Source organism: Rhea pennata, chromosome 1 (assembly GCF_028389875.1).
Source record: "Rhea pennata isolate bPtePen1 chromosome 1, bPtePen1.pri, whole genome shotgun sequence".
NCBI lineage: Eukaryota > Metazoa > Chordata > Aves > Rheiformes > Rheidae > Rhea > Rhea pennata.
Genome location: NC_084663.1, coordinates 3,991,596 through 4,013,917, shown reverse-complemented (window position 1 = coordinate 4,013,917; position 22,322 = coordinate 3,991,596). Strand labels below are relative to the sequence as shown.

At 40.3% G+C, this 22,322-nt stretch overlaps 1 protein-coding gene across 2 annotated transcripts in view; it reads left to right on the top strand.

Moving 5' to 3' along the window:
* MKLN1 (muskelin 1) overlaps window positions 1-16,005 on the top strand; it is a 98,247-nt gene extending 82,242 nt beyond the window's left edge. For both annotated transcript variants that reach the window (XM_062580431.1, XM_062580440.1), the window contains 5 exons: window positions 173-287; window positions 3,265-3,404; window positions 5,550-5,652; window positions 13,517-13,571; window positions 15,690-16,005. In XM_062580431.1, coding sequence (XP_062436415.1) covers window positions 173-287; window positions 3,265-3,404; window positions 5,550-5,652; window positions 13,517-13,571; window positions 15,690-15,811 — 535 coding nt within the window. In that variant the 3' untranslated portion in view covers window positions 15,812-16,005. The remainder of the gene's footprint in view (window positions 1-172; window positions 288-3,264; window positions 3,405-5,549; window positions 5,653-13,516; window positions 13,572-15,689) is intronic.
* The last annotated feature ends 6,317 nt before the right edge of the window (window positions 16,006-22,322 follow it).

Here is a 22,322-nt window from a genome sequence, read left to right as displayed (position 1 = left end):
TATCAGATTGTTTTATATATTTCTTCGCAAAGCTAAGAACGAGGATGAGATAAAAGAGGACAGTGTGTGGAGAAGAAAGAAAATGATCAGTGTTGTAAACTAAGTGGTTCTGATTGAGTATTTGTAGCCTTTCAGTAACTTACTGACCATTACTTATTGCCTTGTATTTCAGGTCATGCGTCTATAAGAATGACCAAGCAGCAAAAGAGAATCCAGGTAAAAGCCTTCAGGAAGAGGAGCCATGCCCAAGGTTTGCCCACCAGCTGGTGTACGATGAGTTGCACAAGGTATGAGAGCTTGGATACAGGGGCAGTAATTTTAGTCTTGTCGTTCTTCTAGGGCAATCATTTCTGTTAGGTCAGCTTCCATTTCATCAAAGGTGGTACAGTGAATATAGCTTGTTATTTATTGTTTAGGCTTATGTGGTAGGTAATCTCAGTTAACTTGTCATTGCCTTTTGAAATAAAGTGCTGAGGTACTTCTCCCATCAGTACGAAGTAGATGTGGTAGCTTCTGGATATTAAACTTACCGAGTTTATCAAGTGGCTAGCTTGTAGCTGTTCTTATACTTGAGAACAACTGAAGCTTGGTGCGTTATTCTCAAGGACTTAATCTTAAAACCTCTTTTAGTGACTTGTGAGTTATTTCTTCTCACAAGATCATCCCTCTAAATAGTCACAGGTAATTACCAATGCTTCTTCGAGAAAGTGTGTTTGAATGAACTAAGCAAACGGTTAAGAATCTGTTCCCACGCAGATGCCTCACTTATCTGGTATGTCAAAAGCAAAAGTCATTCTTTAGCTTTATCTGACTTTTGCATACCTATGCTCAGTAATTTATAGCTAAAATTAATTGTTTATGGTGTTATTGGTGACTGCTTAATAAACATAAGGCATTGTATGTTAGCCAATAAAATCTAAACTAAAGATTTGGTTACTGTAACTTCATTAACCTATGATTTTAAATTACTGTGATACATTTACTTACTCCAGTATTTTGTGGTTAAAACAACAGTTTCTGAATTTTGTTTTATTTAGTCTGAAAGCTAGTCTGAACTGAAAGGCAGGTATATTTTAGGCTTATCATTCTATAGCATTTTAAATCAATTTGGGCAGCCTAACTAATTTTAAAATTCAGGGATGTTTAAGGAAGAATAGATGCAACTTCTGTATGGAGAATTCGTATTCTTTCTTTGTCACATACATTAGTGATAGAATGTAAATGTTGTTACCCCTTAATTGTTCGCTTTTAAGTGTAAAGTACTGTGAGGCTGAGAACAGAATTTTTTAAGTTACTGTAAGGGTTTCCAAATCATGGCAGTTGCCCAGCTTTACTCTCGCTAAAGAGCTGTTTGATGTACTTGTTTTGAAGAGTCTTTATTTTTAGAAACCTCTGTTCAAATGACCTTTCTAAAGCCCTCTGATATAAATAAGGAGAGCCCACAGCAGTGGGATGTAAAATGCATTGTTTTGAGTGATTATTTTTAAAACTGTGCAGAAAGGTAGCCTGTTAGACTTCTTGAATCTCAGTATTTGATGATCCTTAGTGGCATGTTTAATACGAACAGTTCAGAGTCTTGAAATAACAAATGATGTGGGGAGAAAAAGTGAAGAAATAACCCTCTTTTTAATGCTTCCACTTTTCTTGGGATTTGCTTCTCTGAGACTGTAAGTCTAGCCGTGTATCTAAGAAACATATCCTAAATTGATCAAAAAGACTGTTAAAGACTTTTTCCTTTTGAGTTACCTTGAAGAAAAAATGTATTTTGTGTGTGAGTACATTAAATAGCAGGCTAATTAAAAAAGACTTTAAAGTGATGTTCAGTATCACTGCTTTGCTAACTTGTTATTGATCATGGTTAGCAAAACTTGCAATGGTGATAATGTTTCTTTATATTGCTTTCTTCTCTGTAGAAGACTGAAGTGTTAGGTCGTGTTGTTAGCTGAATAGCCAGACAGGAAGCCAACAAGTATTTTTTTTTTTTTTTCTCCCCCCCCCCCCCCTTTCTTTAATGAATTTGTGAGTTTTCCTGTCTTAAGTCTTGTCCAGTTCTTCCTTTCTTTCCATGACTGGTTTATCAGTACTAACAGAACTTTGAAGACAGTAGCAGTAATGGTTGTGATTTCTGATTGTGAATCATTGGTGCTTTTTTCTGCAGGTTCTCTTTAAATTTACAGTTTTGGTTTTCTACTTTCCTCTTTATTTATTTAGCTCATTCCTTTGTGCCCAGCTAGCACATAGATTGTCTTGCAGGTAGGCTGCTCTATTGCAAGGTGAGATAAATCTGCCCTTCCAGAGACTATGGAAATATTTTTCTCTGTGAGTCAAATTAAGGCTAGCTGGAGCCTGTGGTACAAGTGGGGACACAGTCCTGTTTGTCATTTTGCAAGATTATTTGAGCATGTTGGTCACTTTTGAGCATATTTAGGACTTCCCATTCATGTCCCCAGTCTTTGGGGAGCATAGTGGTCTTCCCTGACCCAAGGAAAGGGCTGCTTGCTTGCACTGTGGTGCCTTTGTAGTGTGTGTTCACCTAGAATGCTTTGTATGAAGCACCTTTAGTGAATGAGGTGGGAAAACCTCTAACCTCTTTGGTTGTATTTTGAGACTGTTACCTTTCAGGTGGTCTGCAAAGTCCTTTTATTGAGGCTATCTTAAAAGCTTTGCTGTTGCTACTTTAAACAAAAAGTGAGGTTGCTGCAGTCATCTCAATATTCTCTGTTTATAATCTGCTTGTTCCTGAGTTAGGAAAGGGGACTTAATACAGGTGCTTTAATTTAGCCCTGTCTCATGATGATCAGAATTTGAAGCCTGTTAGGACAAGAGATTGGAGAAAAGGTTTGCGATGGATCGGTGTGAGCAGTCATCTTGCTGTGTTGTTCGCATCAGGTATTTTCAACCACAGAGTGTTGGCTCAGGCCTTTCTTTCCTATGCATCTTATGTGCTTGGGGACTTATCATACTAACAGACCTCTCCTAAAGAAAGACTGTATGGTTTGTAGATGTTTTTATAGACTACTTGTGAGTCTGCTAGGGTGAAGTTCTAATAGTGCAAATTTTTTTCACTATCTTAAAACATAAGCAGTTTGAGAGAACCCTCTTCTTCTAGAGGACAAAATAAGGCTAATAATAAGATGGTGCCTAAAAGGGAGAGGGTTCTCCTTCCAAAGAAACCTTTTCAAAGATGTTGACTTAGTAAATAGTCTTTGTTTAACAACATGTACATAAACAATCCACTTCTTAAACGGCCTCTCATTTACTTAGGTTCATTACTTATTTGGAGGAAATCCTGGCAAGTCCTGCTCTCCAAAGATGAGATTAGATGATTTCTGGTCTCTGAAGCTCTGTCGACCTTCAAAGGAATACCTGCTAAGACACTGCAAATACCTCATAAGAAAGCACAGGTATAGAAATACAACAGATTTTCCTCAATTATTCTCAGAAATGCCTGGGTTTTTTGATGATGTGCACGTTTTCTGATTATTTAACAAAAAATAAAAGTAGAGGAACCCAGGACTAAGCTATAGACTTGTAATAACTGACTTCTCTTTGGTTTTACTGTGTTTTTCTAAAGTGAGAAAAAAAATCTGGAAGTTATGTGGGGAATCATGGAGAATTTTTAGTTGCCTTTTCACTCTGCTGCTCATCAACATGTATTTTGGTACTGTCATCTCCCAAGGAAATAGAGTATGCTTCTGAGGCAGTGTGCTAAGAGATAGTAACAGCTCACAAGGATGCTAATGAAGTCTGGGGGTTGGATTCGTTTGCTGATCTGAGACTCATCTGAAGTTGGGTTATCACTCTTTCCCATTCAGAATCGCTTAAAAATCTCACTTATGCAGAATTCAGCTACACTGTGTGGATGCGGTGCTCGCACTCAGGATGTTTCAGAGCTTCCTTTATTTGCTATTTAGAGCAACAGCTTTTCAAAACCCAGCTTATAGTATTGTCTTAAGCAAGAAATTGCAGTGGTGAGAGAGCCTTACAAGATCCAACAAATGATTTGAAGTCAGTAAATATCTCTTGCTGCCTTCTTGGTGAGACTCCTTCATTATGGAGCTCTGCCAAGAGTTGGAGGTCAATTTTTACTACTGCTATTTTACTTCAGAGGCAGCAAGCAAACCATTATACTCAACTGTCAGTTACTGTGGCTGGATGAAGCCTTTTACAGAGTAGCCGTGCAGAAGATGGGCTCACCTACAAGAACCAGTAAAAGTCTTGCCAGTAATCTGGGAGGTTTATTAACTCGCACTGTATTGCCTCCAGAGACTGCTTTGGGTTACTTGTTTTCACTTGCTTAACTTGCAATTCAGAGAAAAGCTGCTGCATCCTGTCTGACAGAAGATTTTTTTTTTTTTTTTTTTTTGGTTTTTTGGTTTTTTTTGCAATGTGTTCCCATTTTTGGGGATGTATTGGGGGGAGCCCAAATGTGACCAGCCTGGGACTGATAACGGTGGGTGCTGTGCTAGAGTTCATGTGCCTCTCGAGGCCTGAGCTGACTCGTCCAGTCATTTGGATATCCATTCCCTGTGCACTCCCTAGAGCTCTAGGCACCAGCTAACATGCTTAGCTTGACCATGGTGCAAATCCACGGGATCAGCTGGAATCCTGTTTGGCCTATTATCTTTAGTACCAGCCAGTTATAGTGGAGCCGAGCTAGCTTGGTATGGAAGTGAAATCTTGGTGACTATTTTTAAGATATCTTAGCTCTCTGGATCGTAGAACTATCTAAGAAAATCTATGCGAGTGTTTGGAAGAAATCATGCTTAATTAGCAAAACGTTGAGTACATCAGGTAACGTTCTTTGTTCTGTGGATTGGCTCAGTGACTTGCACATCTAGAGAGTTTCAAAACGTGGGCTACAGATATCCACTGCAGTATAAATATCCATATACAGGACCCAAATCAAAATATGATAACATAACTGTATCCATTCCACATGAGTACTTAGGGAAAATAGCCTATCAATTTGATAAAGGTAACTGAAATACATTATGAATAAAATACCTTGCATTCTTGTAAGGCAGCTCACATAAGGCTAGTGCAGTAAAATACCTGAATACTCTTTTAATGGTCTTCATCTCTGGAATCCAGAATTTTGTCTGTCATTTGTGTTGCAACACTGTGTGAAAGTGTGTTGTGTTGATGATTCAGAAGACTATAGGCAGTCTGAGATACTGCTGAGAACTAGGTGATAGGGGAAAATAATTTTAAACTTTGCTACTTTATGGGTTATGCACCCAACTCAGTGCTCTAGGGAAGTATGTCTGCTTACTGAGGATACCGAGCCCAAAATCTTTATAATGAAAAGGCTTTAATAAAAAGAGCATAATAGATTGCTCCTGCAAACAACCCCCCACCAAAGGAAAAAGAAAACTCCTCATCTTTCAGCATACTCTAGCAAAACTGAGGCTGAGCTGCCAGGAACATATTTTTACTTTGAAATATTTGGCTGAAAATTTTGTAAGACAGGTTTTATTCTGGGTAGAGGGTTGTATTTAGTAATGAAGGAAATGGTTGCACTCAAATTATCTGTCTCTTCTTTGCAGGTTTGAAGAAAAAGCTCAGACTGACCCTCTTAGTGCACTGAAGTACCTACAGAATGACTTGTATGTAACTGTGGATCACTCGGACCCTGAGGAGACGAAAGAGGTAAGGATGAAAATGTTGATCTTTTTTTTTTCTTAGTTAAGAAAGAAATACAAATCCTGTTCTCATGTGGAAGTTCTAGCACAAATTTTAAGCATCTTAAATCTTGTTTTTATTCAGTTTGAAAAGCTCTGCCAGTGCATGACACTATCACATATTTTTGCTATGCTGAAGACTGTACTACTTCAGGAACAGTGGTTTTACAACTGCAGTTCCAGATAAAATAGCTTTTGTATTCATACTAGCAAAGACTAGGCCTTTGTTTTAATTCCAACGTACTGTTGTGTATTTTGGGAGCTTTAATTGAAATGTAAACTCTCTTAAATGTCATGAGTCTGTGACTGGTTGTGAGGTGGAAAGTGAATAGAAACTCTTATTCATGCTACCCTTGGCTTGTCAATATTAAATAGCTCTTGGAGAGGGAACGACCTTTTCTCTAGGTTATCTGTATTTCTGGAAGTAGATTGTGTATGTACATTGCCTGCTAACCTTAAAACTCTTATTTCCTCTACTTTTTGAATATTATCCACTGGGCATGTTCTTTGATTTGTTCCAGGAATTTGTTCCCATTTCCTGTTTTGATTCCATTACCGCAGTACACGTCACTTTACGAAAAGGATTAAAGAAATAGTTTAAAGTGTCAGATAAGGTGTTTGACTTTTGCTTTGCCATGAATTTGCACACGGCTTCATGCAGCCAGTTAGCTGTACAAGCTAACTTTCAGCACTAGTCAGGTAAATGAGGAAGAGGAAATAACTGTTTTTATGTTCTTCTGTTACTGACTTCTGAAGTCATTTGATTCCTTTAATGAAATTTGCAGTAGGAGGATGGACACTGTTAGTCTGTGCTGAGTCTCTGGATTAAATCACTCAATGTTCTGGCCTTAACTCTTAACTCATTACCATGATACAGTCACTAAAAGTTTTTTTTTTTTTTTTTTTTTTTTTTTTTTTTTTTTTTTTTTTGTGTGTGTGTGAGTAGGAATATCCTCCTTACATTTGCACAGTATAGAACTGAAACGTTGCAGAAATTAAAAACATTTATTTTTATCAAGGTCTTGGAACTGATCTCATTTGATTGTGCTTAATCATTATGAACTTTGGTGGTCCAACAAAACATTAAAATCAAGTGCTGTGTCAATAAGTTCTCTTAGATAGCTTCTCACTGAAACTGTCTGTTAGCAAGTATCTAGTCATTTCTAGCATAGAAAGGAGAAATAACAAGATACATCAGGGTGCTCAGCCCAGTAAGGCCTTGTCTTACCACTTCCCTCTTCCTGTTTGAACCTACCACAATAACCATTCCGATGCTCTCTTTCCCCCTTCATCTCCTCTCGTCCCCCCCAACCTGCTCAAACACCATGTCTGTCTTTTCCACGTCATGCTTGTGTTCTGGTAGGCGCCCATGCTGCATCTTCGCCCAGCTGTTCCTAAACGGATCGGCGGCTCTTAGCTGGCCGGACCTGAACCGAAAGCGTGCACAGTGCGGTCGGCGAGCTCCTCTCCTGCTTGGTTCCTGGCTAAAGCTGAACTGCTCGCGCTGCCTCCCGTCCCCGGTAGCCAAAAGAAGTTGTCCTAAAGGTTGTATACAGTGCGTATCTGGCGAGGAGGATCCTTTAGTATGTTATGACACTTGGTATTCCCACTTCGGTGCGTGGTTTTTAACTTGTCTGCCTTACAAGGCTGAGGAATTCATCTGACGCGTGGACTGCCCAGGTGCAGGGGGGAAGTACGAGCTCTGTTACACAGAACAGAAATGCAGTATTTCAAGGTGGGGGAGTAGTACCCTCTTTCACAGAGGGTGCTGATGTTCTGCATTCACTCTCATGCTCTGCCACGAGCTTAGGTAGCTCAAACCGAACGAGCGAATGTGCTGTGCGTCGTTCCTCCACGGGCCTGGTGCCGGATTTAGGCCAAATTCGTCAGCTTCCATCTTTGTTTCTTGTGCTTCAGCTCACCACGCACGTACTGCTCAGCAGAATTACAACTTCAGTTCCAGCGGTCTCCTAAAATCGTTCAACAGTTTTTTGGGGGGGGGGTACTGATTTTTATTGTTTTTTTTACTACCTTATTTGTCCTTACCCCCCCCCCCCCCCAAAAAAAAAAAAAAAAGTGTTCTGGTTAAGAGTTTTTAACTTTCCAAGCTTTATGTGCTGGAGCAGAGCTGCTAGCTGGCGTAAAGCCAGCTACTGCACTGGTACTGACTGGGTGTATTTCCAGTTGACGTCAATTTACCTTCCGGTTATCACATTGAGTTGGCTTTTTGCTCTGGCATTGCATCTTCAAATAGCTCTTGTGCTTTCCAGAGGACTGACGCAGGCTTTTTTTTCTCTCTCTTTTTTTTTTGATCCCCTATCAGATTTCAGGCACCGATTTAATTGTGCGTCTCGGCACAGGCACCTGTGTGCTCTGTCTTTATTTGTAGTCAGGATAGCCTTAATTAATATGAAGAGCTATACGCCGGATCACTGTGCTCGGAGCGAGCTGCAGTCGTCCAGCGTTGCAAGGCTTGGTGGTGTGACAAACCTTAAAGAGAATCCGTTTCCTTCTGCCTGTTTGCCTTTCTCTCTAGGCAACCGTTAAATTTGGAAAGGATCAAGCTGTATGGATTTGTTCCTGACTTTGTTACTGTTCTTTAGGGTGCTTAAAGACTGGCCTATATGGTTTCGTGTTCTATAGGTTGAGGTAGAAGGGCAATATTATATGTTGCTATAAGCAGAATTTCACGTTGGCATAAAGCTTGCATGCTTTGTAATAGAAACAATTTCTTTACTTTTAACTTTGTTAGGCAAGTCTCCTCAGCTGGTTTGAGTTGAATGCCAAAGAAAATAAACAGACTGTTCTTGAAACTTCGTTTGGCGTTAGTAACTAATTTTGTTTAAAGTAGCATGAATGATTGGCAGTAAGAGCATACCTCCAGATTTTTGTTCCTTTGTTGTGAATTCTAGTGATGTTTATGGGATTATAGTTTCATTTCCTTTTTTTAATTGTTCTAAAGTGAAATTGTAGAGGCCTGCAAGCAACAGCTATCTCATGGATGCTTGTTTAAGTAGCCACCATCTGTATGCTAGCTCTGGCTCTGCTGTTGTCCACAAATGCAGATCTAGTTCTAAATTATGATTCTGTTTGAAATCGCTTAAACCTCTTCTGGGAGCTGAATATTTTCGGATCAGTGAGTCTTTTTACTGGCTAGGTCTGATGTGAATGTGTGAGGAGGCTTGATCTCCAGTGCAGATGGAGGTCCACCCATGCATTCTGGTTTGTGGAGAGATGGGTTATAGTAAAGACTGGCTTTTATAGTTGCTAATTGGAAAAAAATAATCTACTGCTATGTGTGCTTTTCTGTCTGTATGACACAGATGCATTTGGTGGTAGTTTGGAAGGAGAGACTTTCAAAGATAAGGGCAACCAAAATAGCAAATCTGAGTGAACTATAAGTTTGATGCTTAAGTTTGTGGAAAAAAACAGGTATTGTTAAAACATGAAAAAATCAGATCATCCGTAAAGCTAAAGGTTTTGTTCCTTGAACACTGGCATGATCCCACTTGGAATATTTGTGTTTCTTTAGTGGGCTGTAGAAGAAATCAAGAAGATCAAGATGACAAATGCTGCCTAAGGAGAGGAGATAAGATTTCGTACAGTGAGGTTGACGTGTACCTAGTGGTGAAGAGAGAATTTGTGCTGGGTCCCGTGGTTGTCCTAAAATGGATCCAAAGTAAGAGTAAAACTTAGTCTGTTTTTCTTGGAGCATAGTAGGAGAAAGGAGCAGGGAACTGGAGGCCAACTCTAGGCTTAACCAGCTTGTAATGTGGAACTCAAGACCTCTCTTCAAGGCTACTTCATATTTTCCATTTTTAAGACTTTTTCTTTAATAAATTTGCCAGATAAAGCCAGCTGAGCCCAAATAAGTTGTTTGGGTCTACATTAGACTGAAATTTCTGGGAAAATTGAAGTCCGAATAAGAAAAATAGTTCTAGGAACAAGCCAAGAGAAGCATGTTTCTCTTCTTCATGTCCTGCTGTGATTCTTTGTAATGCCTCAGCATTTCGAGTGCTGCGTGAGCAGAGATTTCGGAGCCAGTGAGCTTTTGAAAAAAGCAGTGTTCAGACTTCAACTATTGAAACCTAAGCATCAATCCTCAAAGAATTTGGGCCTTTGATTGCCTCTTCACAACTATACCTCGAGGCACTATCCCTGCAGAATTGGTCAAAGCTGGGAAACTGGTTTGTGCTGTTTCTGTGTGTATGAAGCTACAGCCTGCAGACATTATGGGAGGAGGAGGAGGTTATCCCCAACTTGTGCAACCTGCCAGGTGTCCCAGACAGGAGTTGCTCATTGCTCTTCAGTGCTCATCGTTTCATTTGTGCAAATGGCCAGAATATGCAGCAAATAACCCCTGCAAGTTTGAGTATGATATATACAATGGATTATTTTGTTTGTTTGTTTTAGTTGAAAAGCTAGATAAGGATGCATAACTGTTGAACAACAGTGTTGGATGCGTGATGGTCAAAAGTTGGAAAATACCAGAGGGAATATCCGTGCACATACACCCATTTGGCCTCTTTCTGAATGTGGCTGCTGAGCCTTTCCTTAATTAGGTGATATTTCTCAAGAACCCCTGCCTCAGTTTGGAAGGTGGGTTGGATCTCTGAGGGAGTAGTTAACTGTAATGAATAAAACTTGTCTTTTGCACCCAAGGTGAATTTGAAATAGATGAAGACAGGGAGCCAAAGGGATTGTTAGAAGAGAATGGGTGGTGTCATGATTAAAGCAGTTGGATGCTTCCGCTGGATAATTGAATTCTGTTCCTGTCTTTAAAACTGAGTTGCTATGTGATGCTAAGCAAATCACTTTTTGAAAATGGTCATTAACTTAGTTTTTCATTCTGTTGCCTGATGAGAGATCCAGTATGTGATTTTTCTGGGGGCTTTGCTCTTTTGACTGTAGTTGAATTCGAAAGAAGCTGTGTATGACCAAGCATTTTGAAAAATCAGGTTCTGGTAGTTCCAAATAAGGGATCCAGGACTAGTCAGTGGTTGGAGTACTCTGATACGATAGCAATAAATAAAACAGAAAAACTTAGGAAGAAATTAATTCCCTCTTTAGAGAAGAGTTTTTACTGCACGAAGTAAATTTAGCATTGTATGTTGAAAGTGTGTAGGAGACCTGGTCTTGAATGAACAGCAACTATTTTATGCACTTTACCTTATGTAAAGGTCCTTTGGGAGAATATCATACAGTTGGACAGCATTGAAATGCAAATTCCAAACGGGCTGGTTTAAGTGCTGCTGCTATCTGTAATTGATGTTCTGAGCTTTTGCATTTTTCTATGAGAAAGTACTTTTTAAATGTGAGATGGTACATAAATACCACTTAAAGCTCAAGGTTAACCAAACTGTAGGGATATCAGTGAAGGAGATGGGATATTCCTCCACAAAGTCTGAGGAGGAAACTAGAAAGAAGCTCCCAGTAGTGGAAATCGTTTGCGCTGAGTGCAGATGAGACCAGGTTACTTGGCATATGGTTTTTCTGACTGATTTTGGTCTCAGTTGCTACTTGGATTCTGTGTTACTGGAGAAGGAGGGGAACCCTTTGTAGCATGTGGCACCCGCTTGGTCTGGCTGTAGCTAGCTTAACATGTTGCCTGACAGCAGGCCTGCAAGACAACTGTGCAAGGGAAAGACAGCCAGAACATGACACTCGTCGTCAGAACCAGCACATACTCAGCCACTGGTTTTATTGCAACTTTTTGAGCTATTTAAACTGGATGTTTAAGTACATTACTGAATCAGAGCCAAGCAACTCTTAGGAGTTATGGTAGCAGTGAAATACATGCGTAGCATTGCAGTCTCTTGTAATTTTATATAATCAATCTTCTCACTCAAGCGGTTATTTAATCAACTTCTCTCTATTTTCCAGCAGGTCAATCCTATGTCTTCCTAAGCTGTTCTTAAATGCCTCCAGTGATAGTTTCCAGGAAAATCCGCACATTTCTTCCAGCACACTACAGTCCATGTTTTAGGCAGTCTTTTTTTCTTTCTTGTTGTCATGTTGAAATTAATCTGGCTGAAGTATTTTTGTGAGTTCTTTCAGCTATTTGTAGATTTACCTTTTTATGCTAGCCTTTTACGCTTGTGACTTTTTGCTGTTTTCATGTTTGGTCATTCTTCTGTAGAGGTTATGCAGCTCTAACTTGGTCAAATTTCCTTTTAGAGCTTGATTTTCAGACCACTTAATATTTTAGTGCTTTCATCTGTTGGTAATTGATGCAGGGCATCCAAAAGTGGCTTTGTTACTGTAGATGAGACCTTATGAGCCTTGATAGCACTCGGAGTACCCAAGTTATTTTTAAGACTTATCCCCTTTAATTTGCATTTGTCCCTCTTTGCCATAGGGTGGTGATGATCCATTATAACTCCTCAGTACTTTCACAGAGCCCGTGTAACTCTGTACTGTTTTATGTAGCTGATTATTCCTTTTGGAGTATGTTGTCTTGTACCCGGTCTTCTTAAATTGCATATTATTTCATTGTGATAATATGGATGAAATAAAAAACCAGTCTGAAACCTGTCTGCTGGCAGTCTGTCTCAGCTTGGTGCAAGACCTGTGAGCTGCGTGGATGTATCCTATGCTCTCAGGCCAGTTTCCACTGCAAATGTGGAGTGATGTTGAACACGTGTCTGAGGAGCGTTCCTCTTGAGATTCATGGTTTTATTTTGATGTCAAACCAGTAATGACTATGCTCAGTAAAGTTATTTGACCTATTTGCCATTCCCTTCAACCTTCATCTAATTGATGCTTCACTGATTTGCCTTGGAAACATCATGTAAGAGCATCAAACCCATGTGAAAGCCAAGATAGATAATACCTACTGCGGATATTCCCATCCGTAGCGCCTGCTGCCCTACAAGAAATCAGATTAATGCAATACAGTTTGCCAAATTTATTGGCTGCTGTTTGTCACCTTCTCTACTCCGAGATGCCTACGCTTTGTTTATGTTCTGTCATCTTTTTTCTGAGAATTAAAGTTAAGCTGATGGAAATGTAATTCCTGACTGTTCTTCCCCTGCACCCCCCCTTTCCCTTAACTTATTTTCTTCTCTTCTGGGTTTTTCCTTTTCTTTTTTTTTCCATTGAGCTGTGCACAGTGTGCTGCAGGGATGTGCAGACAGGCAGGAGACAAAAGATTAGGAGCTTGTAAGACATTGGCTAACATCTTAAGGAAACACAAAAAAGCACTGAGCTTCACTGAAGTAACTGAGTAACCGAAAACGGCAGCAGGCTGGAGGAAGGGACCGCGTTGGCCGTCTATCAGACGTTAAAGGAGAATAATACTTTTTTCTTTAAATCCTTGCCCCGAACAAGCTTATGAGATGAGCTGTTCTGGCAGCAGCAGCAAGTTATCATTTACAACTTTTTTTTTTTTTTATGTGTTCAAGAAGTTCCTGCTCCCCAGGAGCAGTTTTCCTGTTGTAATGCTAACTGAGGCTGTACCATGTTTGTCCCCAGGAATGTTCTTGTGGGCAAGAAGGTTCACCTTACTTTGCTATGACAAAAGGCTTTGCTAAAAGGCAAAAAAAAAAAACAAAAAACAAAAAAAAACAAAAAAAACCTCTCGGTCAAGTGGTCTCAGAACCCTAGAAAAAAACATCCACCTTGCTCTGCCAGAGTGGCAAACTCTGCTTGTGGGAAAGTGTCTGCTACTGGTATCACACCTACGGTGCAGCAGTTCTGAAGGCTGTGCAAAGTGAACCCAGCAACTCTAAAGCCATTGGGACTTCTAAGAAGCTTTTGTGTTTTCTTTCATATTAAGTTAATAACACTTTTTTTTTTCTCCCCCCTTTGTCCCTCAACTTCCCCTTCTGCAGTTCCAGCTTCTTGCCTCAGCTCTGTTTAAGTCTGGCTCAGATTTCACCACTCTTGGTGAGTATTATGTATCAGAAGAATTAGACTAAATATGTTCGCTGTAATAAGGATCGTTACTGTTAGTTTCTGCTGGCTTTTTACAGCAAAAGCTTACAGCTCACATTAATGTTCTAGGTCTTTTTTTCAGTTTAAGTATGCAAAGTGCCACTAGATAGATATTTGAGAGTATTTACAATGACCAGTATCTAGCGCCTCAGGGCCCACATTTAAAACGTCTGTCACCAGTGGTTTTAAATCCATGTCTCTGTGGATCATTTTGTATCTCATAACATCTGATGCTTTACTGTTATCCAAATAAAGAGCAGCTTTGGTTAGAATAAAATAACTTCTGTCACGTCACTTTGGAGTCTCGCAGCATGGTTACAGATCTGTTTGCTGTGATAACTGCAATTCCTGCAGTAGTTTGGTTCACTCTGTTCTTTGCACAACTAGTTCTTTGGGCAGCATGTCAAGAGCGATGAAGTGGTGTGTAGGTCTGAAAACAGGAGAACTGAGCCAAACCTATTATTTATTTCACTACTATATCTAGTTAATGCTCTTAAATAGTTCAAATTGTAAATCTTGGGCAATCTTTACAAAGGTCGTTGGCATAACTTGCATTCTTGTAATAACGTGTTGCCAGCAAGTTACTGAACATCATGCACTTACCAAGTCTTTGACAAAAGTAATTCCTAATTTAAGGAACTGAGGGGAGGAAAAAGCCCATCTCACACACTGCCCCACCAGATGAGCTACCTACGCTGCTGAGCTTGTGCAGTTTAGAATATCTTACCTAACTGATGCTGTAAGATGTTTGTTGGTGGTGGTGATAGGTTTTTTATTTTTTATTCCCCCCCCCGTCCCAAGGAAGCAAACTCAATTTGAGAGTTGTATTTTTTTTTCCCCTTCTAGTTTTAAATATTATAAAAGTTTAATTAGTTTTGCCACAGTAACTCTTCAGGAGTGACTTACTGTTGTACTGTCCTCTTCTGGTAGCCAGAGAACAAGCTTTCCTGAAAAGCACATATCCATATTGTCAAAGATATTTAGCATTTCAGTTGTGTTAATAAACCAATTTCTCCTTTTGTACAGTAAAATATTCCAGCTTTTAATTGTTTAAACATTGATTTGACATTCTGAATGCGCTTTACCAGTACCTCTAGACAACTATTAAACGCAAAATGATGTAGTATCATTATAAGGAAGTCTATTAAGATGTATTTACAGATTGGCTTTGCAGACAGGAGGATACATACATTGTTTTGCTTCTGAAACCAAACAAAAACCCCAAGTCCTCATTGCTTTGATTAACTTGCTTGACTTTTGATTAATTGAAGACTGAATTTGCTGGATGGAGAAATATTCCTTTGAGGTACTATTGATATAAATAATACAAAACAGAGGAAATCGTTGTATGCCCACTCTATTATTCTTGGCTGTTGAAGGTTTAAGTATGGGAATCTGGATAAACATGCTTCTGTGGAAGGCTAAATCCGGCCCTTGTCAGGAGGAGGCACTTTGCAAATGAGTTTGCAAGGATCCCTGGGCTCAGCTTGGGTCCTTGGGGCAGTCTAGTGATTAAATGGCAGGTCCTCAACTTCAAGCTCCTGCAATCACCAGAGCTTATCTCAACAAAAACAAACTCCAAAATGCCCTGCAGGAAATGCTAGTTCTGGTTAAGATAGTAGTAAGATAATGAGGAAAGCCTGAGGGTGGAAGAAATGAGGCACCTAATAGACAGCTAGTCAGATTCTGGGGTCATCAGAGCAGTCCCTAGGATTACTGCTTCCCCAGTTTCGTCAGGACTGTCGGTGAACTTGGCAGCTATTTGCTTGCTTGCTCCTGTTTGTGGCGTTGTGATTGCAGTGTTGGCTTGGAGTGACGTGAACTTTCTCTTATACGTGCGTTGTGGAATGGGAAGCTGGCAGCCTCGCAAACACGATGCTGCGGACAGAAGCTGGGTTGCAGTTGTGCTCATAACCGGGTACGAGGATGGGGTTTCTGAGAAAAGGGGTTGAGGCAGCAGTAGCAAAAACTTAACGTCCATTCACAGCGGGGAGGTGGCATACGCCACAGCTAACGTGGGCGTTTAACGTAGGGAGTGCTGACTTGCTTTCTTTTTTCTCCCTCCCTCAGGATTTTCAGATGTCGATCACACTTACGCGCAGAGGACTCAGCTGTTTGATACGCTAGTCAACTTCTTTCCAGACAACATGACCCCTCCTAAAGGCAACCTGGTAGACCTCATCACGCTGTAACAGAGCAATCACTGGACATGTGGAAGAGGGGGAAAAGCATCCATTTTCAGTATTTTAATTTTTTTACTGCATTGATTGACTGCTGGGATGAGGTAATATAGTAACCCCTAGGTGTTTGAAAGGGGTTTTATACTTGTATGGCGAATCCCTGAAGCTTTTCCCTTGGAGTAGGTTAATAAAATGTAACTGACATACTTCCGACTAAATATATATATTTTTTTCTGATTTTGACTTTTGAGTTAGCAAATAAAGAAATAGAGGCGGCGGGGAGCGGGGAAGAGAAAGAATAAAACCCAATTCTACTGTGATCGTTCTTGGCTGTAAGGGAAAAATTTTGAGTTTTGTTGGGTTGTCTGGAATTAAAGATGATGTCTTTTATTTTGGGTTTCTTGGGAAAGGGAGATGGTTCCTTTCTCATTTGTAGCTAGTCATGATATATTGCTTTATCCTATCACCCTCAGCAGCTGAATAACTTGGCAGCAGGACACTGGCGTGTGTTGAGGTAGTAATATTGTACGTGTCTTGAGTCTTGTAATTGCAGTGTGTCATGTGAAGGGGAGCATATGTTACAGATTTTCCGTCGTCAAGTCAGAGAACTGGGCTGACAGTGGTGTATAATACCCAGTCCAGACCTCCCGCTCTCTGAAGCCGCCTTCTTAGACCTGACAGCAAAGCGGAGACCTCAGAGAAGCCCGTAGAAAACGGGAGCGCAGGAGTTGTCCTCACCAGCCTGTTTTCGGGGATTGTTTCGTGTCGCTGCTGCGCTCTTCTGATGAGAAACCTCGCAGGTCCTTGCAGAGCTCTGCAGACCTGGGTCTTCTGTGCACGCGCTGAGCCTCTGCAACCTGACTCCGGGTTGAGTGTAGGATTTCTGAAGCAGATTGTCCTCGTTTACATACATGTATGCTTCTGCGTGTGCGTTTGTCGATGTGTAAATGTGAAGAGGATTGTTCCAGGCCGCTTGTCTCCCTTCTCTCTAGTACAGCTCATGCACTTTTTTAAAATGCATTTGAGACCTAGCTCTAAATGTGAGGGAGGCTTTTTTAGCATAAACCTCTTTAAAAGCAAGCTTATGCATATGTATAGAAAATATATTCTTCCTTACTGAAAACCTTTATGAATAAGGTAAGAGCTTGGTGCTGCCCTGTGAAGCGGCACGAAGGATATGCGTACTCAGCGCTAGCGTTCAGTGTCAGTAAGCGTTCAGTACAAACTGGCTGATGTAAATATTTATATCAAACTGCAAAGCTTTGTGTCCGGAAACATTCGTTCCGGTAGGGTATCGCTGCTGCACTCACCATGGCTACACAACTCCTGTTGAACTTGATGGAAGTCTTGTGTCTGCAAAGGTTTTTTGCACTCTTTAAATAAAGAGGTAGTGAAGTGTCTTTCTCGGAGCTCGAGTGTCTGCTTGCTTTGATTCCACCGTACTCCCTTTCTACCATGTTCTCTGTGCGACATACATAGTTCTAGTACATGGAAAATTAAATTTAAAACCAGTACTAGCATTTAATCCGCTAGAAAGGAACAATATGTTAGAGGTTGGGCTTTGCTTTTTCTTCAGGGAGGACTATACAAACACAGTGCTTTTAGGTAACCTGTAACCTGATACTGTTTAGAAATTGTATACTTCAGAGGAGAGCGAATCCTTTGTGTGCGGAAGAATCCACTGAGTGCGTAGTGCCGTACGTGAAATCTGATTGAATTGTTTCTTTGAAACATTGCATTTTTTTTTTCCAGTGACATGGAAAGTTTTACGTCACTGCTAGGCTTTACGGCGTGCTACCTTTTGACGCTTTGTTAACTAGTTAAAATAGAGCTTATGAGATGAATGTAGATGTCAGTGGCGCTAATCTTAGGAGTATTCCAGCAGAGGCGGCGTTTCCACTGAGATCGGACCAAGCACTTTAGATGCAACCAGCCAAAATGCTTCTGTCCTCCGGTTCTTAAACGTGCAGTGCTGTTGTGCTCCTTTATCGCTCCATCTCCTGACCTGTGCACTCTTTACAACTTCAGCCAGATGATCAGCTTTTCCTTTCTCGTAGCAGCTTTCTCGCCCACCAAGCTCTTTGAAGTTTTATTTGTACCACCACTTAGGATTATGTGAGGCTGAACCCAAAAGAAAACTGGCTTGGGAAGCAGGGGAAAATAGTGGAAGTTTAAGAATACCAAATGCTTTGTGAATAGCGTCGCTGCTGAGCATGCGTTACTTCGGCCTTGGTTTGCGTTACAGAAATTTGATCAAAAAACATTGTTTTCTGAATTAGGTGTGCATGCAGGGCTTGGCAGCCTGGCCTAGTTTTTGTAACGTAGTGTAGCTGAATTGCTTGTATGAAGAATTAGGCGAACGTTACTTCTGCAGGACTGAATCCTGGCTAATGAGAGTGCTCGGGGATGATCGGATGTTGGCCTACCTTTATCCTGAGCAAATCGTTTTCAGCTCTCCCCAGTGCAGTTTATGGATTGCAGCTAGTGATTAACCAGGAGAAGCTGCTATTTGCTCTGCTTCTGAATATTTGTTGAGCAGCAGAGGCACCCTGTGGCCAGAGAGGTTATTCTAAAGCAAAGGCTTCTTGTGGGTTTGCCAAGGGTGTTCACTGGTTCCCTGTCCTTAAAACTAGGGGTCACAAATAACTTTTCTTTACTTTGTTGTATAGTATAACATCTGATTTAATAAATAGATAAAATTCTTGATCAGAAAGGTGTAAATTTCCTTTTAAAATTAGCCATTAACAAGCTGTTACAAGGACAATTTACTGAATTTAATTACATGCAGCTCTTTAAAGGTACTGGTGATATTCCAGGCATGTATTTAATATTAGCATTATAGAAATATTGAAGTATAAATGCAAAGAAATCCACTTGATCTGAAAGCAGCCACTTGAAAATGTTCCATAGCACAGTGCATGCAGTGTTATAAATACACAAGCTGTACCTGAGAGGTATTTGAACCTCACCTTATTGCTTGGAAACTGTTGTAGGGTCTGCTTTTTAGATTAAAAGATGACACTAACATGTGTAATGTTTACGGGTGATTGTACAAATTTAACGCTGCATAGTCTTTGCACTACACTAGTTTATCTCTAGTGCTTGTAAATAAGGCATTGCAAAAAAAAAATTGTTACTTGTCAAACAGGGATTACTTTATAATGACTGGGGTCCTTTAAAGCCAAAGTTACAAGGTTGTATATTTTATAAAGCTTTAGGAAGCTAGGGTGGGATAAATCTCATACAGTCATGTCAAGACCTCAGTCGTCATTCAGCTTTTAAAAAATTACTTTGAGATTGAGTTCTTCGCTTACACTAGCCTTCAGAGTCGTTGTCCTTATGATATTATTCAGTAGATGAGCTTTTTGGAAAACCTGAAAGCATTCTTTATGCAAACAAAGTTGTTCCTATGAAGTGACAGGCTTTTCTTGAGAAATAAAGCCCTTCAGGTTTGATTTTCAGTCGCTTAGATTATGCAGAAATAAGCGACTGTCTTAATGTTTGTCTTGTACAACTCCTCATGGTGGTCACGAGGCAGATGTGCTTAAGAGTTCTTCCAAATTATTTCTCCAAGCAAGTACTTCTATAGTAATAGGACTTACCATGTTGTTTCAGTGTCAAGTGGCAGTAGGATCTACCTAGATGTTATTACATATGACAAAACAAGCCCCTGCCCTGCTCTTCTCCTGGAGGATAACTTTTGGTAATGTCACTCTTGGAGAGCTGAGTGGTATTGCAAAGTGGTCATAGAAATCAGTTGGTTTTTATCCATTCTGTCTCCTGTAGAGATGTGTTTGCAGTGCAAGTTATGTACAAGTGTCTCTTACTCTTTCTGGGTATAATGAGGAATGAGAACTTTGCTTCAAGTGTATTTAGTTTGCACTTTTGCTGGGCAGCATCCTGTATGTGTGGTTTAGGTAGTCATATGCAGTCACGTAAATAGATAAGTGGGTTTTGATTCTGGTTGCCTGTAATTGCTCTGGGTGCACATAGGGGCAAGTTATCTCTTAGGGTCAAGCTGTATGTTCCTGCTGGTGGACTCACTGGCAAAGTCATGCTCTCATTTTGAAAAACCCATCTGTAAAGACACGGTTGGAAAGATTTTTTTTTCTCTGAGGTATTTGCCTTGTTCAATAGCAGTGAGAGTGAAATTAGGCAACTTTCCTAAAGAATGAATTAAAGCTTCATTCATCTGGATGAAGATTGTACTAAAGTAAGGATGATGACAGTTTTTCAGGCTTAAATTGGATTTCTGAACCCTTTTGGTCACTAGTAATAGTAACTCAGCCTGAGAATTGTAATGATTGAGGAGCTAGTTATCAGGTGGATGGCAAACCCCTCTTTGGAGGAGGGTGGCATCTTATGAAAGGCATGGGGCTCGTGGCAAGGGATTACCATAGCTTGGTGTGTTGTTTTAATCATAAACCACGAGTGTCACAGCCTCCATTGGCTCATTCTTCTTCCACAGTAGTCTCCTTCCAAAGCACAGTGATTATTGTGGACCAGTGTTTTCCATTGGGGTTTTGTGGAACAGCTGTTTTTTGAATTACTTTCCTGACGTGCAAATTTTTAGAAGGGAATTTTCTTGGTCACAAAGTTGTTCACCAGTTCTGCCCTGTGTGCGACTTGCAGTTATGGGTGCTGCAGGCAATGAGTAGTGAACTTTGAGCAGTATTTTGGGAGACAGAAAAAATGCATCTTGTTTGCATCTCATTGTAATAAAAAAGAATTACCCAGAATTAGTGTTAAGTGTTGCTTGTTTTAAATGCAGAAAGGTAGCAGGTACCAGTTATATTAACACTGTTAATTCTCTTGGTACTGCCCGTATTTTAGAATCAAGAAGGAAATACTTTTATAGAGTTTACTGAGTGAAACCTTTAGTGTGGGCTAACTCTGTGAAGCTTGAAACTTGAAAGCTTTTACACTTTGGTACATACAGTAATTCTGTTGATATGATACTGTGCTGCTTTGGGGGAAATGGCAAAAACAGCTGCATTTCCATTTGGTACCTTGTATTTGGAAATTGAAAAATGTCTTCTAAAAAATTTTTGAGTCCTTGTGGTTGCTTTGAATTTTAGCTTGTTAGTTATGATTGGCTCAGAGTTGGGGAATGTTTAGCTGCTGTCAAGAGAAGTCCTGACGGTAAAATTAATGTGCGTCTCCCAAAGTGCTTGTCGTGTTGCGTAGCTGTAGTTATGATAGAAACAGAGGTGTACCCAGTTATAAAAACTGTCGTTGTTCTCATTAAGCAGAGAATTCTGAAAACTCTGAATATCTTGATTTGGCCGATTTTAGTAAGTACACGTGGTAATTTGGAGACTGGGCTTATTCTGTGAAAGGAGAATTTAAGCAGAACTACATGACTTGTAGTATTTTAGTACATAAACTGTAAATATTGGTGAAAAAAGAATATAAATGTACCATCAAACAAAGAACTAGAAGCTTTTTAGTATTTATAAACACTTATAGGTACGGTATACCTTGTAATCATATCCTGTCATGGAAAAGATTTTGCTAGAAATTTGTTCAAGCTGTGGTAACGAGTTATAGGCAAAATCTGCTTTGCTGAAAGCTTCCGTTATAGTGAAAACTTAGAGTGGAAAACGTCTGCTGCAGTGGACCAGTTCTAGTAGAACGTGGCTCAGTGCTTGGACAGACTCACTTCAGGTGCCTCCGTCTGCAGGTCGCGGATCCAAACTCAGTTTTATAGTGGCTGGTTGCCATTGGAAAGAGTCCCACAAGAAATTGTTTCTGCTCTTGCTACTAGGCATACATTTGTGGAGTGCTTAAGGATGAGGGGCTGCATACGATTCCAGTTAGCTCTAGAGATTTGCAAGGCCACATCTTCCACAAGCACAGTTCCTAGAAGTAACATAGTGCTGCTGTCTCCTTTGCTTTTATATGCTTGAGCTCAATATGTCTGTGTGGTGAACTCCAAATACTTTTTACCTGCTGTGACCCAGATTCAGTGCTCTGCTTCTGAGCATTTACGGCCTCAGATTTGCTTAAGCTGCTGTCAGTATACGACTTCAGTACACTGAAATCTTAATTTAGACATGGCAGATACACAGGTATGTGTTGTCTTCGCTTCCAGCTGTGTTTGCTGTAAGGCAGCACAGCTTATGCTGACAAACTGGAGACTAAGTATTTGAGTGCTGTCAGAATTTTGGTTGGCTGAATTCAGCTCTAGTGTGGCATTGCAGTTCATTCCTAGAAAGAAGCGGGATAAGAGAAGACTTCAAGATTTACTCTCCCAGGCTGTATTTGTGGTTTTGCTACTAGTCTCAAAGGAAAATCTGTTGCTAGCATGATGAGTGAAGTGTGGTCCTTGGGTGTTCCCCAGTTCCCTCTGATGTGTTCTTTCCCCATGGGACTGCTCATTTCTGTTGGAATGGACCGGGCCTTTAGACTTCCCTAAGCTTAGTGGAAGATCTGAAGAACCAAAGAGGACTGGAGTTGGATGGTGATTATGTTGGATCATCATACTCTAGCCACTTCCTTGCAAAGCTCCTTAGTGTTGCTG